The 16,241-nt window shown below is 43.2% G+C and overlaps 3 protein-coding genes across 5 annotated transcripts; 2 read left to right on the forward strand and 1 right to left on the reverse strand.

The window, feature by feature from the left end:
- The first annotated feature begins 94 nt into the window (after nt 1–94).
- On the forward strand, nt 95–9,909 carry cabp2b (calcium binding protein 2b). Of its 2 annotated transcripts, XM_015946354.3 has the most exons (7): nt 95–665; nt 1,113–1,391; nt 7,613–7,643; nt 7,726–7,860; nt 7,933–8,042; nt 9,357–9,504; nt 9,604–9,909. In XM_015946354.3, exons 1-7 carry the CDS (start codon nt 582–584, stop codon nt 9,627–9,629), a joined length of 813 nt encoding a protein of 270 aa, XP_015801840.1. In that variant the 5' UTR covers nt 95–581; the 3' UTR covers nt 9,630–9,909. The 2 variants fall into 2 exon arrangements, with proteins under 2 accessions (XP_015801840.1, XP_015801847.1); XM_015946361.3 differs by lacking the exons at nt 95–665; nt 1,113–1,391 and adding an exon at nt 6,051–6,144.
- Nucleotides 9,910–10,444: 535 nt separating this feature from the next.
- Nucleotides 10,445–12,114, reverse strand: LOC107377006 (beta-crystallin B1). Its single transcript, XM_015946374.2, has 6 exons — nt 12,016–12,114; nt 11,804–11,901; nt 11,608–11,726; nt 11,405–11,537; nt 11,185–11,327; nt 10,445–11,107 (listed from the first exon to the last, which is right to left on the reverse strand). The coding sequence occupies exons 2-6, from the start codon at nt 11,894–11,896 to the stop codon at nt 10,936–10,938; spliced, it is 660 nt and encodes a 219-aa protein (XP_015801860.1). The 5' UTR covers nt 11,897–11,901; nt 12,016–12,114; the 3' UTR covers nt 10,445–10,935.
- Nucleotides 12,115–13,303: 1,189 nt separating this feature from the next.
- On the forward strand, nt 13,304–16,233 carry cryba1l1 (crystallin, beta A1, like 1). 2 transcript variants are annotated; one of them, XM_054739111.2, is made up of 6 exons: nt 13,304–13,575; nt 13,700–13,785; nt 13,868–13,986; nt 14,061–14,202; nt 14,272–14,414; nt 15,680–16,233. In XM_054739111.2, exons 2-6 carry the CDS (start codon nt 13,711–13,713, stop codon nt 15,825–15,827), a joined length of 627 nt encoding a protein of 208 aa, XP_054595086.1. In that variant the 5' UTR covers nt 13,304–13,575; nt 13,700–13,710; the 3' UTR covers nt 15,828–16,233. The 2 variants fall into 2 exon arrangements, with proteins under 2 accessions (XP_054595086.1, XP_054595085.1); XM_054739110.2 differs by having other exon boundaries at nt 13,703–13,785.
- Nucleotides 16,234–16,241: the final 8 nt, after the last annotated feature.

Consider the following 16,241-nt stretch of genomic DNA (forward strand, 5'->3'; position numbering starts at 1 on the left):
TTTACCTGTGATGAAGGGAAAAGGTGGAAAAAGGTGAGGAAGGGAAGGAGAGCCATAGATCGACATGTTAGAGGTAGATAACACAAGGGGAGGTAAAGTTCAGGAGGGATAGAGTGTCACCTGAAGGATCAGGAGATAGCTGGTGGGGGCAGAGGAGCAGGAACTCAATCCCAGAGCCAAGACAACTGATGATAATAAAAACCTCACCTGAACACACCTAAAGACACATATGAGCAGAAGCACAGAGAAACTCTGAGGAAACCACCTGCAGGAAGTAAGAGGACGGAAAGAAAAGGGAAGAGGGGAAACTGAGCTGCATTTTCTCCTGGAACTCATTTACTCATCATCTCACTTTCATTTTTTTTTTTTTGGCTTTAAATATTAAAACACTTTTTTGTTGCAAAGCTGGGCATCAGACATGTCCGAGGATCTTCTTTTTGAACAGAGTTTATGTGGATTTTTGAGCACGCTGAAGTAAAATCGAACAGAGCAGCTGCAGAGGAGAAGTGAAGCGGAGAGAGACGGCAAGGGAGGGGGAGGAAGAGAGAGTGTGTTTGTGAGTCTGAGCCTGTCACAGCGACATGTTCATGCTCATTCGAGAGCCATCCGCCGCAGGAGGCGGTGCTGGAGCGATGAGCGCACCACCAGAGAGAAGCGCTAAGCAGGTGTGTGTGGGGGAGGAAATATTTTTACACAGATTTCTATAGATTCATGTGTTTGTTTCTGTCGTGGGTTGTTCTTATGCGGTTACATTTGCAACGGTGAAGTTCTGCATGGTTCTACAGTCGTAGGGATGATTTTAGGCCACGTGCAAGTAAAACTGATGAACAAATGAACACTTAGAAAATAATAAATGGTAAATTATTGGTTTTTTGGGGAGAGGATTTAGGTTTTGACATCAACTGAAAGGTTAAAAATGCTATTCTGTAGAAACATTTCATGCACCGGTCTGAAAATTCTCTGGAAATATAAATTTAACAAGTTGAAAAGTTTCATTCAGCGTTGAGACGACATCTGAGGGTTTTGCATGTATGATGTTGCATTAATGCACGCCTGAATAACTGACCAGTTTTAATTGTTGGATGTGTCGTTGTGTGTTTGCTCCTAAACAGGTTCAGGCTGCCATCAAGAAGAAGATGGAGAAGAAGAAGAAGCAAAGTATCGACCAGGGCGTGCCTGGAGGAGACACTCAGAGTGTGGCTTCTCAACAGCGCCCGAAACCCAAACAGTTACCTAAAACCGCGACAGAAACAAAGGCAGCCGAGGACAGCGAGGACCTGGAGGAGAAGCTGGAGGAGATGATGGAGGGGTCACAGAGGAGAAATGTGGAGAAAGAGGAGGAGGAGGAACCCTTGGATCTGCTGCCTATGGTACACTCAGTCTTTGGACAGGTAGGACTAGAGTTATCAGTGTGTGTGTGTGTGTGTGTGTGTGTGTGTGTGTGTGTTTCATTGTGTTGCTCCTGTCAGCTGAAACCCTACATCCTCCAGCAGCCTCCTCCAGATTCCTGACCTCTGTGACCTCACAGAGCTGAAGGTCCTGAAACCACACTCACAACTAAAATTAACCACTTCATCTTTCCTTTTGACCCCTTAAACCCTCAAGGAAAGGCTAGGATGAGCTGTCTGAAGCTGAGAGCATGTGTGAATCTGAGAGGATTTCAGCTCCTATACTCTGAGAAACATTAGGAAAGGGTAATCCGTAACAGATACGACTACAGAGAGCAAGAGATCAGATGAGCGTCTCGTCTCTGCTGTCACCCTATAAGCTCCGTATCACATCACATCCCATCAGGAACGACACGGTGACACGCAGCATCCATCCTCTCAAGGTCAGACCACCATACAGCGAGAAAGTGTCCAGTTTGGATGTGAAATGAAAACCATAGGAGATCAGAATAAAGTTAAAGCTGTTCTTGTTTCCTGCTGCTGACCTGAGCTCAGTTTGAATCAGAAACACACAGAGAGAGAGAGAGAGAGAGAGAGAGAGAGAGAGAGAGAGAGAGAGAGAGAGAGACATCTACCTGATGCAGAAACTCCCCTGAGTGTGACGAGGTTAGACAAAAGGCACCGATTAAAAACATTATGAAGGAATATGTGATGTCAGCGCTGATGCAAGTGATCCAAAAACAGCCAGAGCGGCTGAGTGAGTGGGAGAAGGATAAGTCAGGAAAGTCTGGAGAGAAGAGAAAAGAGAACAGAAGATCATATGAAACTGACAGTCGGTGAATTATGGCACGAAGCTTACGTTGAGCAGACAAGTCAGACACAGAGTGCTCCTAAAGACCTCAGCTCCCACAGGATGAGCGCAAGTGAAACAGATGGCCGGCACAAACTCGTGTCCTGAAAGGGATGGATAACAAAACTAGACTCACTTCGTCAGGGAGCGGCAAGATGTTGGATTCACTAAAAGGTCCTGAAAATCTGAACGAGCTACAGGACAGTACACTAGAGCCGTTACACTTGGGTTTAACAGATCCTTCTACTTCTGGAAGTGATGTCCTTTCCTAGGGTTGTATTTCAGCATTAGTGAGACTTAATCTGTAGTAGAAAGAACAATAAAGGGCCACTTTGTACACTTAAATGTGATAGAAACGTCATATGAGATCACACAAAACATACAATACAAAACTCTATGATCCAATCAGACACAATGCAGGCAAATGATATAAAATATATGTATATGCCGTATTTTTCTCATCTTTTTGTTGTTGAAGCAAAAAGGTCGTGAAGAAGCGGATGAAATCTGGTGATGACATAAAAGCGTCATGTCACAAACTTCACATGAAAAAGATTCTAATCTACTGCTGAAGTTACAACTGCAAAATTAAAATAATAATCCCAACACGAGCAATGATCAATAATGACATTCAAGTTTGTATTCAAGTAGATTTTTCTCTGGGAGTCAAATAGATCCTCATTAAAGTTAAACAAAGACAATGTACCGTAGGGCATCTAAAACTGCTTGATCCACAAACTAGAGGACTAGTAAACTAGCTTTTAGTGAAACGCTCCAGCTGTTGATCTCACTTCATTTTGTTGTTCCAAGAAACGGTGATGCAACACTGCCATAAAAGTCCAAATCTGTTCTGGTGATCCAGTTTCTCTTCTTGTCTCACGTTTATGTCAGCGTCACAATCTGGAAAGTGTTCTTCCTCCCTTCCTTATTGCTGAATGTCATTTCTTTAAAATCCTCTGACCAACATCTGACACTAGATCAAACTATTCTGCACCCCCCCCCCCCCCCCACACACACACACACACACGCACACACACACACACACACATACCTGACAACTGCCAGTTTCTCTTATTACACAGAGTACCTTGTGTGTGTGTGTGTGTGTGTGTGTGTGTGTGTGTGTGTGTGTGTGTGTGTGTGTGTGTGTGTGTGTGTGTGTGTGTGTGTGTGTGTGTGTGTGTGTGTGTGTGTGTGAGTGTGTGTGAGTGTGTGCGCGCACACATTTAGGAGCTCCTTAATTGAATTTTTCAGTAGGAGGCTGGCAATCAACCAGGTAATTAATCTGTAAGGTGTTGTGTATCCTAGTTGGTGTCAGTTTTGTGTCACAGTTGTTGGAGGAGCTGAGTTGTTCTGTAGACCAATCAGATTCATCGTGTTAGAGATGATTGTTATCTCTTCAGCAAACTAAGGAAATATTTGACATCAGCAGGTCTTCTGTTGCTAATTGATAAGAAGTGTTTCAGTCACTGCAGCCTGAAAAGGCACAAAAGCGTGATAAATCAGCCTGCCGTGCCCTATGACCTTTGTCTGCTGCTTGGTATTAATATTTATTCCCTGATGATCAACCTTTGAACCTGTTTAGAGGTGGTTCATCCTTTTCCTGTTTAGATACATCTTTTCTGTAAAGAAAGAGAACTGATCAATGACAAGCGTCAGCCAAACCGGTGTTGAGAAATCTCCTTCAGTCATTTCCACACGCTCACATACTTCCTATCCTTTTTTCTCCCTCATGTTCTTCGAGTGATGGAATTTAAACTTTAATCTGAGGACGCAGAAACAGACTGTTTAGTTAAAGTCTTTTGTCTTCTTTTGCGTTTTTCATGACAAATCTCTACAGATTGATGTTTTCTTTTAAATCAGGAATTCCTGAAGATCATAAACATTTTGTGGCTCCTTTTTTGCACAGATTTATTTCACTCTGAATCAGCATTTTACACAATTCTCTGCTTTTAAAGCTGCTTTAGCAAATCTGCAGAACAAGCTAGGTTTTGAATGCAATCACACACCTCCACTCAGGTATCTTCTGCATTTACCAGAACCAGAAACCCACACAGCCTGAGGAAACAAGATAGCACTAAACACCAGTCGCCGTTTCCTAGGTCCAAACATTTTTTGTTGTCCGTGTCTTCAAATGGTGATTTTCTCTCTGGGACTCTGGTAGTTTGTTCTAAAGTTGAAGTGGTAGCAGCCGGCTGTTTCTCCTTCTCTGATGTTAATGAGCAGAGAACCTCACACACCAGTGGTGCTCTGTTGTTAAATGCATGAGTGTGTAATGAGTGGAGGACCCAGGGAAGTGTGGTGGTTCAGCAGACCGACAACCGGATGGTCCAATAGTTGCTTTCAGGCCAAAGTGTGTTATTGGTGGAGGTTTTTAGGCAAATGCCAGAGAACCACTTATTTTTGTTAGTTTGATTGTTTTTTTAATCTCTGCAACATATTTATAGCTATTCCTATGTTAGAACGTTAAGAGGAATGAAAAAAAAAGTTTGAAGCTAATTTGTTTTCCTAATTTGCCGTTGTAGCTTAAAGAGCAAGTCACCCCCTACAAGAAACTTAATTCACTCCCACTTCATGTTTGAAAAATGCAACAAATGCTGTTGCTTGGCAGACCGAGAGGGCGGAGCCGCTAACAAATACACACACACACAGGCTCACAATGGCACTGTGACATCATAAAGTACCAGATGACATCATAGCATACCTCTTAGCCAATAGCGGTGGCAGATTTAAATTCAAATACAGTGCAGAATTTTTCCCTGACGACGGCACAACACAGAGTTTTAGGCAGAATATCTGAATTTTAACCAAGATGCACTGAACTGCCAAATTATTGACTACAAGTGTCTGCAGCATGATTAGACACTCCTTTATATAGTTTATCAGCAAAAAAAATGTGATTTGGGGGTGACTTGCTCTTTAACAAATCTGACAGGGTTTTCACAATCAACACAAAGTTTAGGTCGTCAGTTTTCATGTCTGTAGTGATCAAACAAGAGTCATCAGCACACAATGACTGTTTTCCATTTAAAAGTTGCTACAGAGAAAGTTCAGCTTTAGTTTTTTGACATAAACGCCAACTGTCAGGTTTATCCAGGTTGTCCTGCAGTGACCTCTAGTGGTGAAGTTCAGTCTTTTCTTAAAGTCTTAAATGACACCTTTAGTGTTTTCAGGTGACTCTGCTGTCCCTCTCCTTTAATGTTGAGTCATTTATCAACTGTTTACATTTAAAATAAGTTTTGATGAATGATATCAGAAACAAATCTGGACCAAATAAAAAGCTATTTACGTGAGTGATAAAGCTGTAAGGTATTTTTAAGAGTCAGTTCAGTCCACGTCATCAGCTGCAAACAGCTTATTATGGGTTGTCCTCACCATCTCATTCTATGACTGCTTTTGTTCCAGAGAAAAAAGATCTCATGGTGTTTTGTAGAGAAGTCTGCAGGAAAAAAGAGGTCATATTTTGCTAAATTAAACTCTTCCCTTAAAAATTAGAGCATTAAACCTGCAGCAATAATTGATATTTTTCTTATTGTTGCTTTGAGAAAACCGTTAAAGCCGATTAGATTTTAGGATCATTTCCATTCATCTCAACCGTATCTGCTCTTTTGGAAGTCTCCTAATGCTCGTCGCCACCATCATTCCTCCATCTTTAATCAAAAACCTTAAAGATTAAAGTCTCAGTGTTAATTCCCTTTGCTAAAGTTGTTTGAACGTCAGAGCATTATGAGAAAAAGGGAGGGAGTGATGGAGAGAAAGAGGAGAAAAGAGGAGGGGGAGGGGGATTAGCTGCAGGAGGATGCTGCGTCCTCCGCTGTGAGGTCGGTGTGACTGAGTTGGTTTTAGTTGATTGGTTTGGTGATGGGAAACTGCACCAAACCCTCGGTGAAGGAAAACCTCAGGAAGGTAGGAAAACCTGTCTCCTCTCTCTGAGTCTACTGGATTTGTTGTTGTCGCTCGAGGAGTCACATCGCAGCTAAAATGTAATGTTATACCGCTAAAGTTTAAAATATAAATATGAGGAAAAGCAGACCAGTAATCAGTTTGATTCAATTTTCTTTCAGTTTAAACATAAAATGATTGTGATTGGATTGTTTTAGATCATGTGATGTGTGCATTTAAATACAGATTTTACATGTCAGACATGTTTACATCCTTCTGACCAACAATAAAAATTATTGTTCAGTTCTCAGTTTTTAGCTTTGCTTTGATGCAAACTCCTCCTTCATTTTTAGCATAAAAATGTTTACTTTTAAAATAACATAAGTAAACAAATGACACATAAACAAGTCAAAGTCAGGGTTTTTCTTATTTAAACACCTTTGAGAAAGTAGGCAGTTGACTGACTATTGAATCTTGGTTTGTTGGGTTTTTGTTCTCTGAATGCTCTGGTTTAGTCATGCCTGAGGTGAAACGCCATTAGATCTATATTTTTGTTTCCAAATCTGTTCTGTTTTGACAGATCAGACTAAAATGATGCACTTGTTCACGAGTCTTCGGCTGGTGTTACCACCGGCCCCTCTGGAGTAAGAGGAGGTTCCAGTCTGCAGCTGGAGGAGGAAGAGGAGGATGACCTTCTATCCAGATTATTCAGACACTCGTATCTTCACCCTCCATCGCACCAGCTCCACGCTCCTCCTCGTCCTCTTTTCATTACTGGCCTGCGTCACAGAATCAGATCCCGCAGCACAGCTCGTGCTCTGTGGGATTGATCACTGGCTTCAATGGAAAATCATTGAGTAGATATGTGGAGCTTGTTTTATAACGTGGAGGTTCAGGATGAGTGTACAAACAGCAAAAGTGGGCGAGAAAATCCAACATGTGTGAGCTGCTGCTGCTGCAATGGTGCAGCAGGGAGTAGTTTAACTCAGAGGTGGCTCTGCGACTTCACTTTTAGACCTTGAAACTTGACGCAACACCAACATTTGTAACCCTGGTATGATCAAGTGAAATTTTCAGGTCCCGTTTCAGGTGGACTTGTCATTATTTTTCCCAATAATAATAATAATTTTCCTCCGCTCATTATTTTTAAATTAACTGGACAGAAAACTGAAAACCCAGAGTTCAACAAAACAAAAACAAAACCTAAACTATCGACCAAAATCACTTCATCAGAGTAAAAAATGTCTTTATGTTTGGAAACAAATTTTAAAGAAACTAAGGAACGCAGATATCCATAGTTTCTTTCCACAGTACAAAAAACTTCCATAGGGTGCTTTTCATGTCTCTGACCCATCACGGAGAAGCTAAATCAGACCCTAATGTGAAGTTTAATAATCAGCCATCACACATAAATAATGCCAGAGCTGGTTCTTCTTCTTCTGTATTTATTGTTTATCTGATAAAGTCTGTTGCGATTGTCTCTTTCTAACAGGACAGAGAGCTGAGACCGGAGGAGCTCGATGGTGAGGTGACTGCTAATCCCACATGTTGGACCAGTAAGGAGCTCGGCTCGCATCGTGTTTTACTGTTGTTTTGTTCATTCAGAACTCCGTGAAGCTTTCGTGGAGTTTGACAAGAACAAAAAAGGCTACATCAGTCACAACGACCTGGGAGAGTGCATGAGGACGATGGGATACATGCCCACAGAGATGGAGCTGATCGAGCTGAGTCAGCAGATCAGTGAGTGGGGGAGAAGAAATGCCGGGTCAGGACCAAGAGAGTTTTAAACAAGCATGAGCTTTTGTGTTTTAGCTGGAGGGAAACTAGACTTTGAGGACTTCGTGGAGCTGATGGGTCCCAAGATGCTGGAGGAGACGGCAGACATGATCGGAGTGAAGGAGCTACGAGACGCGTTCAAAGAGGTCCGCTTATAATTTCAATGAAGGAGCTCTGAAAGAAGGGACTCCTGCTGCTGTAATCCAAGCATAAACCTATAATCTCTCTGAAGTCTCTATCTGCACTCAAGTCCTACTCTCTGGGATGTCCTTCCCTGTGAAATGTGGGGGCTTTCTTGAGTATTTCTCATTTGCTAGACTTCAATAGTTAAAACTAACTTACAACCTCATTGATGTTAATGGGAAACAGACATGATCCAAAAAAAAAACCTCATCTGTCTTATCTGAGAGGGTAAGAGGAGGGGGGACACCCTGGACGAGTCACCAGTCCATCACAGGCACAGAGAGACAAACAATCATCACTCTTAGGGACAAATTAGAGTCTCTGATTACCTGCATGCATGTTTTTGTTCTGTGGGTGAAAACCCACACATGCATGAAACAAAACATCCCAACATCTCACTCCGGTGCTGGATGGACTACACTGGCTTACGGTGCAGTATAGAGCAAAATTTAAAAGCCTATCAGGTCCCGTCACGGTACTGCTCCATCTTATCTGTCATCGCTGCTGCATAGGCATGTCCCGTCCCGCTCGGCTGAGTGGGAGTTGTTGGTGGTCCCTCGCTCTAGGTGCAAATGGAAGGGGCGTCGCACGTTTGCAGTTTCTGCTCCAAAGCTCAGGAAGGAGTTGTCTTTGACTGTTAGGCAGGTGCCTAAGCCCCGCCTGAATACCGTTTACTGTGTTCTCACCTTCAGCCTTGAGGATTGCAACGCTGCCTTGATTTGAATGATTTTTCTTGTTCTTATGCTCTTTTATTGGTTTTTATTGTTACTGTTATTTATTGTTACCTAGTGGTTGTGTTCAGCACCTTGGGCTTCTGCTAAGGTTGTGGAAGGTGCTTTTTAAGAAAATAACTGTGTTTCTTTTCATCTCAAATGGTATTCACATAACATTTAGACCATATACAACACATATTTATTCTTATTGTGAACTGATTACTAAACTGTTTAAGTACTAGGATAATGAGTTCATTTTAAACCAATGCTGTGATTTAATATCATAAAATACTCACAGATAAACAGCCAACAGTAGCTAATTATCTTTACAGCTGTTGTTGTGCCCTGATGGGTAAAAAGGAGGTCCTTTTATGTCACAAGTGACTTTAAACAACCCCGGCCATCAGAAATATTCAGATTTTGCTCTTTTCAGAGGGAAACAAAACCATTTCTTCAGAGAAAAAAAATGTTTTTTCTGCCCCCCTAGTAGTAAAACTTGTAAATTAGTGAAGTTTCTTTGTTTCTGCACATCCAGCTAAATAATTGTATCTGCTTTGTCCTCAGTTTGACACGGATGGTGATGGTCATATCAGTCTGACGGAGCTGCGTGAGGCCATGAAGAAGCTGATGGGAGAACAAGTCACCAACAGAGAGATCAGCGAGATCCTCAAAGATGTCGACCTGAACGGAGACGGCCTTGTGGACTTTGAAGGTAAAAGAGAACTTTAGTGGGAATCATTCAGAAGCCATATCATCATCATCATCATGTGCTTCCTTATTCATTTATCTATTTTCTTAACTGTCTTTTCAGAGTTTGTGCGCATGATGTCAAGGTGATGGGTCCAGATGGACAAGCATCAGGACCAGGGGACATGTTAGAAAGCAGTCATCTTTTTTAAATTATACTTTTCTATTCAGTAATCACAAACATGAATATTTAGGAGGTGAAAAACGTGCTTGAGCAGCTGTGACACATATCAGCAGCTTTACTAAACAAGTTTCTGGTTTTCTTTGTTGTTCAAATGTATTTTTATATGTGAGTGTTTGTATTCTGAGTGTAAAATCTTATTTATAAGCTGGAGAATAGACTGTTTTTAATAAATATAATACACAAATAGTGTCTTTGAGTCATGGTGTGGGCCAACGCAGGACAAGGCAGCAGAAAACAAAAACTAAAATAAATGTATTAAATGTCTATTACCAGATTAGCGTATCTTTTTAGTTCATTTTACTTTACTATATGTCACAAAGAAACAAGAAAAGGGAAAATCAACACCAAAAAACAAATGAATTTAAAATAAAAACAGACTGAACATAAAAAAGGAAAGACAACCTCCTGATAATATTTATGCTGAGTCATTGATTAGAAATAATTAGATGTATTTCACATAAAAATCAAATAATTTAATATTTGTCTCGCTTTGGTTTCATTTAAAATACTTTTGTTAAATGTGTCTGAATGTTTGCAGTATGAACAGATTATTGTGTTGCTGAAGGGTTTTTTAAGCATTAAACACAGTTACAGTGTTTATTAGCGAACCGTGGTCACAGTGAAACATTACAAACATTCTTATTCACAGGAAAAGGTCATTTTCCTTAATAATTGTTTATTTTCCAGTAATTTTTATGCAGATGTAATGAGGACAAACATCTTTGGAATCAAGATTCTTCTTTTATTGAAAACTTGGCCAGAATTCTGTACAGCAGAGCGGGTGTGTCAAGCACAGGGACAGGAGGACTGTGGGGCTCCGGGGACTCAGTTTCCCATGATGCACCAAACCCTGAGCCGAGAATCATGTGTGTAAAACAGCAAGAGGTATCGTGTTTCCTCTTTGGTGTCTCAGAGGACTGGAGGGGGGTGAGGTGAGGGACCTAAAAAAAGGGAAGAAAAAAGGAGGGGACAGCAAATCTTAGCCCAGAGGGGAGAAAGAGAAGAGTGGAGACAGAGAAGGGATGGAGAATGGTCTGGTGGTTCTCATGGTCCAGCTGGTTGTTCCTCAGAGCTCTCGTCTCTGGTCAGGGGCAGAAATGACCCTCACCCTCACTCCTGTAACGAAAAACCTCAGACGTCTCTCCCTCTTTCCCTCTTCCTCCTCCCCTCTCCCTCATTTCCGCTCTTTCTCTTCCTCTCCTTCCCTGAGCCTCACTTGCTGGCCATGGTGTAGCAGCCGTGTGGGTGCCACTGCATGTCACGGATACGCCTCACAGACTGGAACTGAGGGTGGCGAGCGCCATACTCATTGAAGTGTCTGAAGTCGCCCTTCTCCAACAGGTACTGGCTGCCACGGTAACCAGGGAACTGGTATCCCACCCAGCTGGATCAAAGAACAAATGCCTCAGTGGGAGAATGACTTCAATTTGTTCTAAATCTATTTTGGTGTTTGATACTCACGTTCCACAGCTGACGATGATGCTGCCCACTCTGTCTGTGAAGCCGTAAGAGAACAGGCTAGGAACGTCATCGTCCATGATCTCCATCTTGCGGCCCTTGAACTCTCCCACCTCGTACAGGCAGATCTTGTGCTTCTCGGGGTCCTTGGAAGAGACAATATCCAGTTTAAAACAAGAATCTAAAGCAACGCGGGACTAGAAGAGCAGAGGGATGTTTTTACCATCCTGACAGGCCTGAAGGACAGCAGGTAGTCGTTTTTCTGGCAGTTGCTCCAGGAGTCCCAGCGAGGATATTCTCCTTTCTCCAGGATGTACATCTCACCACAGAAGTTCATCTGCTCAAATCCCACAAAGCTGCAGGAAGACACGGAGTCAGAAATCGTCCGTGCAAAGATTTCAAATGCTGACGTGTCCTCAGACTTACGGTCCACACTCAACGCGCAGGGAGCGCACACGGTCCATGCCCATCTCACACACATTCATGCACTCGTTGGTGATCTCGATCATACGACCCTGGAAGTTCTCCTGGTCGAACACGTACATCTGATGGGGGAAAATAGACAAGGGTACTCATTATCCTCCATTGAGTAACGACACATATAACCTGAGAGAGGAGTTACCTTGTAGGACATCATTCCCATCTCAGATTTCTTGCCCTGAGTGGCTTTCCCGTCAGTCTGGGAAGAAGTCTTGGACTTATCTCCACTGGACATGATTACTGAGCAGAGACACCATGAGAGGATTTAAGTCATTTGACCAAATGTCTGTAAAAAAACTAAACCCGTCTAATTTCATCAACTAATCCATGTGGCCACCTGCGGATGGAGCTTACCTGTATGTGTGTGCGATGCCTGTGCCGAGCCTCACTCAGAGTGTGTGTGGCTCGGAGGCTGACCCTCACTTTTATACGCTGGCGCCCACGGGAGAGGGATTACAGGGAGAGAAACAAACCTGCTGAGGTCAGAGGATGGAGACAAAAGAACCCCCACATCATCAGAGGGGGACGGGCACAGAGCACAGGCAGAGGACAAAGCTAGGGGACAGATTAGAGCGAGCTGCTGCAACTTAAAATACACATTAGATTAAATTAGTCTTGATTTTACACCAACCTTTATGATAATTGTCCCAAAGGATTTTATGTAAATGATTTCCAAACAATGTCTCATGATAAATGAACAAAAAATAAAAAGTTAGCTGAGTCTGAAATTAGAAGCTTTAGGAAAGTACATGAATTGTGTTTTTATTTTATATTAAATCTTCCTAATATAAAGAAGATAAGCTGCTGCACTAAATTCATTTACATGAGTGAATGTTTTAGTTTTCTGCACATTTTAGCTTCCAAACTTATAAAAACCAGCAGCAGCAGAATCTTGCATCTGTCAACAGCTGAGGCAAATATTGTAATAAAGGGATTAAACCAGGACAAAACGCCAACATCACCTCAGAAGCAGACGTGATGTTTGATTTATTTCTCACCGTAGTTAAATGTTTAAGGGGCGACGGTGGCACAGGAGTTAAGTGCTCGCCCCGTAATCGGAAGGTTGCAGGTTCGAGTCCCACTCAGTCTGTCGCTGTCGTTGTGTCCTTGGGCAAGACACTTAACCCACGTTGCCCGCTGGTGGTGGTCGGAGGGACCGGTGGCGCCAGTGCTCGACAGCCTCGCCTCTGTCAGTGCGCCCCAGGGCAGCTGTGGCTACATTGTAGCTCATCCCTACCAGTGTGTGAATGTGTGTGTGAATGGGTGAATGACTAATTGCGTTGAAAAGCACCTTGGGGGGTTCTAGGACTCTAGAAGGTGCTATATCAGATACAGGCCATTTAAATCATCTTTTACTCTGACTTCTATAGACCCCCATCTTTGGTGTTTCCTGACCCACGTGGGGTCATGACCCCAGCTTTGAGAACTAAACATAGACGCACCTACTCACGTGCACAAGGCGAGTGTGCATCAGTGTCTGGAGACGGTGTGTGTGAATGAGAAAGTGTCACTTTTACCGTCGCCCTATCATATAGGTTCAGACGGAGCCAGCACTTGTCTCTGCTGTGGCAGTAATCCCCACATTCTCTACCCCGATCCCGGCCCTTTGTGCCGGGACACCCGCTGGACTGCTGACCGGGGTCCGAACATGCCGGAGAGCCTTTTGTTCTCTAGCCTCAGGAGCTCTAAAGGATCTGCTGAGCTGGTCGCTGGAGCGGGACAACAGCATCTAGCAGCGGCCACGTGGGGTCACCAAGGGCGTGCCTTCAATCTGCTGCAGTCTGGGGGCGTGGACCCGCCCCCACCCCTGGTTACTGGTATAAAACTGAAGCGCCAGGTTCTCTCAAAACTCTACGCGAGGCAGGCGGTAGGCGCACAACACTCCTTAGCTCTTCCATTAAAGTGCCCGTCTAGGTAAGACGCAGTGGTCTTTAAAGCTTTGTGGGTGTTTTTGCCCAGATCCCCTTCAGTTGTTTTTGCTTTAGTTTTGGTCACAAGCAAATAAAATTCACAACATCTCTGTCCTCGTTTGTCCCAGCAGGAGTCAAGATGTACAGAACTACAAAGTACCCGATGATGCAGCCACTGGTCAACTCAGGAATGGGCATGGCTCCTTTCTTCAAGGTAAGACTCACCTGAGCAACAGACAAGAATATCCGACGATCAGATGAGATGGACGTGGGATTCAGGAGCTTTGTGTCCTCAGGTGACTGTGTTCGAGCAGGAGCATTTCCAGGGAAAGTGCTTGGAGTTCACTTCTGAGTGCTGCAACATCCAGGAGTGTGGACTGGACAACATTCGCTCCATCAGGGTGGAGAGTGGAGCGTAAGTCTGAGTGGACCTCGTAGATTTGCTGCAAAATGTTCTGAAGCATCTAGTGACTGTGTCTGTTTGTGAAGCTGGGTGGGGTTCGAGCACCATGACTTCCAGGGCCAGCAGTTCATCCTGGAGAGAGGCGAGTACCCTCACTGGGATGCTTACAGTGGGTCCATCTCCTACCACGTGGAGCGCCTCATGTCCCTTCGTCCCATCTACTGTGCTGTGAGTAACAGCCTACAACCAGTCTAGTTTACTGGTACCAAACATAAACATAAACCCCGTTCCTTTCAGTCCCACCAGAGCAGTCGCATGATCATTTTTGAGAAGGAGAACTTCATGGGCCGCAGTGTGGAGGTCTGTGATGACTACCCTTCTCTGCAAGGCATGGGCTGGATGATGCCGGAGGTCGGCTCTATGCACGTGCAGTGTGGAGCGTAAGTGTTTAAGATGGTTTTTCCTGGGCTTATTTAGTTTCATAATTACAGAAATACAACCATATTCTTTATCATCTGATTCAGCTGGCACTGTCTAGGACAGCCAGGGGTCTCCAACCCTGGTCCTTGAGTCTTCTACAAAACTTCTGAGTCAATGGTTGAATCACCTGTTCAGCTCTGCAAAAGCCCTTGAATCACACACTCATTTAAATCGGGAGTGTTGGAGCAGGGAAACAACTAAAACAGGCTGGATAGGGGCTTTTTAAGGACCAGAATGGGAAACCCATGATTTTTTGAGCTATTGACGCAGCATAACTTTGATCACGATTGTAATAAATTGCCAGTTTTATGTCAACATGTGCCTAAATTGCTGCCGTAGAGCTGCAATCTGGATTTTTTTAAATCCATAAAAACGAGTCTTATCATGTATTGTGATATAAAGTAGCAAATACGTGTTTTTTTTTTTGCTAAGCGTGTCCCGTAGATCGCCATGCAATTTAAACTGAGCGCCATTCAGCATTAACCAACAGTGTTGGCAACATTTCTTGTGGACAAGTCAGTCTTTCAAAAAAAGTGCATATATATATATAGAGAGAGAGAGAGAGAGAGAGAGAGAGAGAGAGAGAGAGAGAGAGAGAGAGAGAGATAGAGAGAGAGAGAGAGAGAGAGAGAGAGAGAGAGAGAGAGAGAGATATGGATATATAGATATATATCTATATAAAGTAAGAGATACAACATGAGAATAATTGTAAAACGTGTTTTAGCTCGGCCGTAAATACGGAAGTGAAAACGTCTTAAGGTGCGATACATTTGTCGGTCACTAGATGGTGGCATCGGATAAAAAAAATACTCTGAATTGTAGCTTTAAGAAATAAAAACTGACCCAGGGATTTACTTTCAAAGCAGTGACCTATGGGAGTTTTTAGCAGTGTTACTCTGTTATTGCTAGCTTTAATGCAAAAGGGAACTAAAGGTATAAACGTTTATATATATATATATATATATATATATATATATATATATATATATGTATGTATGTGTATATATATATATATATATACATCGATCACATCGATGTCCTCAATAATTTGCATCCTCTTTCATCACTGTGCACCAGCTAACAGTGTTTGTTGTTTCCTTGCATTTAACCATTTACATAAATTTCCGCCTTTGTCATGTTTATGTTGCAATGTTCCCCAGTCACCACAAGAGGGGGCTATAACCAACAACTGTAGTAGAAAATGGTCCTGTCTGTGTCCCCACAGCTTTGTGTGCTACCAGTACCCCGGCTACAGAGGTCAGCAGTACATCATGGAGTGTGAGAGACACAGTGGAGACTACCAGCACTGGAGGAACTGGGGCTCTCACTGCCAGACCCCCCAGATCCAGTCCATCAGGCGTATCCAGCACTGAGAGGAGGACCAAACTGAGGCCTGTGCTCATAACACCCAGACCCACCCCACCCCCCCCCCCCCCCACCCCTCTCTCTCTCTCTTTAATCCTCTCTTCCTCTTTACTTGACTGCCGCCCCGACCTGACAACACTTTCACTGATTACAGCTGCTGCCAGAGTGTGATAAGAGACAATATCGCACTGTTAAAGCACAGGGAAACACACTTCACACACATGCTGACACTCTGTGTCTTTTTATTTGGTTTGAAGGCCCCTACACAATCACACACCTGTGCTGTACTCTGACCCACTCAACCAGAGGGAGGTAGACTCTGACCATCCTCGGTGCAGCTCAGATGTGTTGTGTAACTGTGAGCAGGAGCTTGATCCTTATAGGTTGATGACTAATAAACTCATTTTCACTTCATGTACTCT

Source organism: Nothobranchius furzeri, chromosome 1 (genome assembly GCF_043380555.1).
Source record: "Nothobranchius furzeri strain GRZ-AD chromosome 1, NfurGRZ-RIMD1, whole genome shotgun sequence".
NCBI lineage: Eukaryota > Metazoa > Chordata > Actinopteri > Cyprinodontiformes > Nothobranchiidae > Nothobranchius > Nothobranchius furzeri.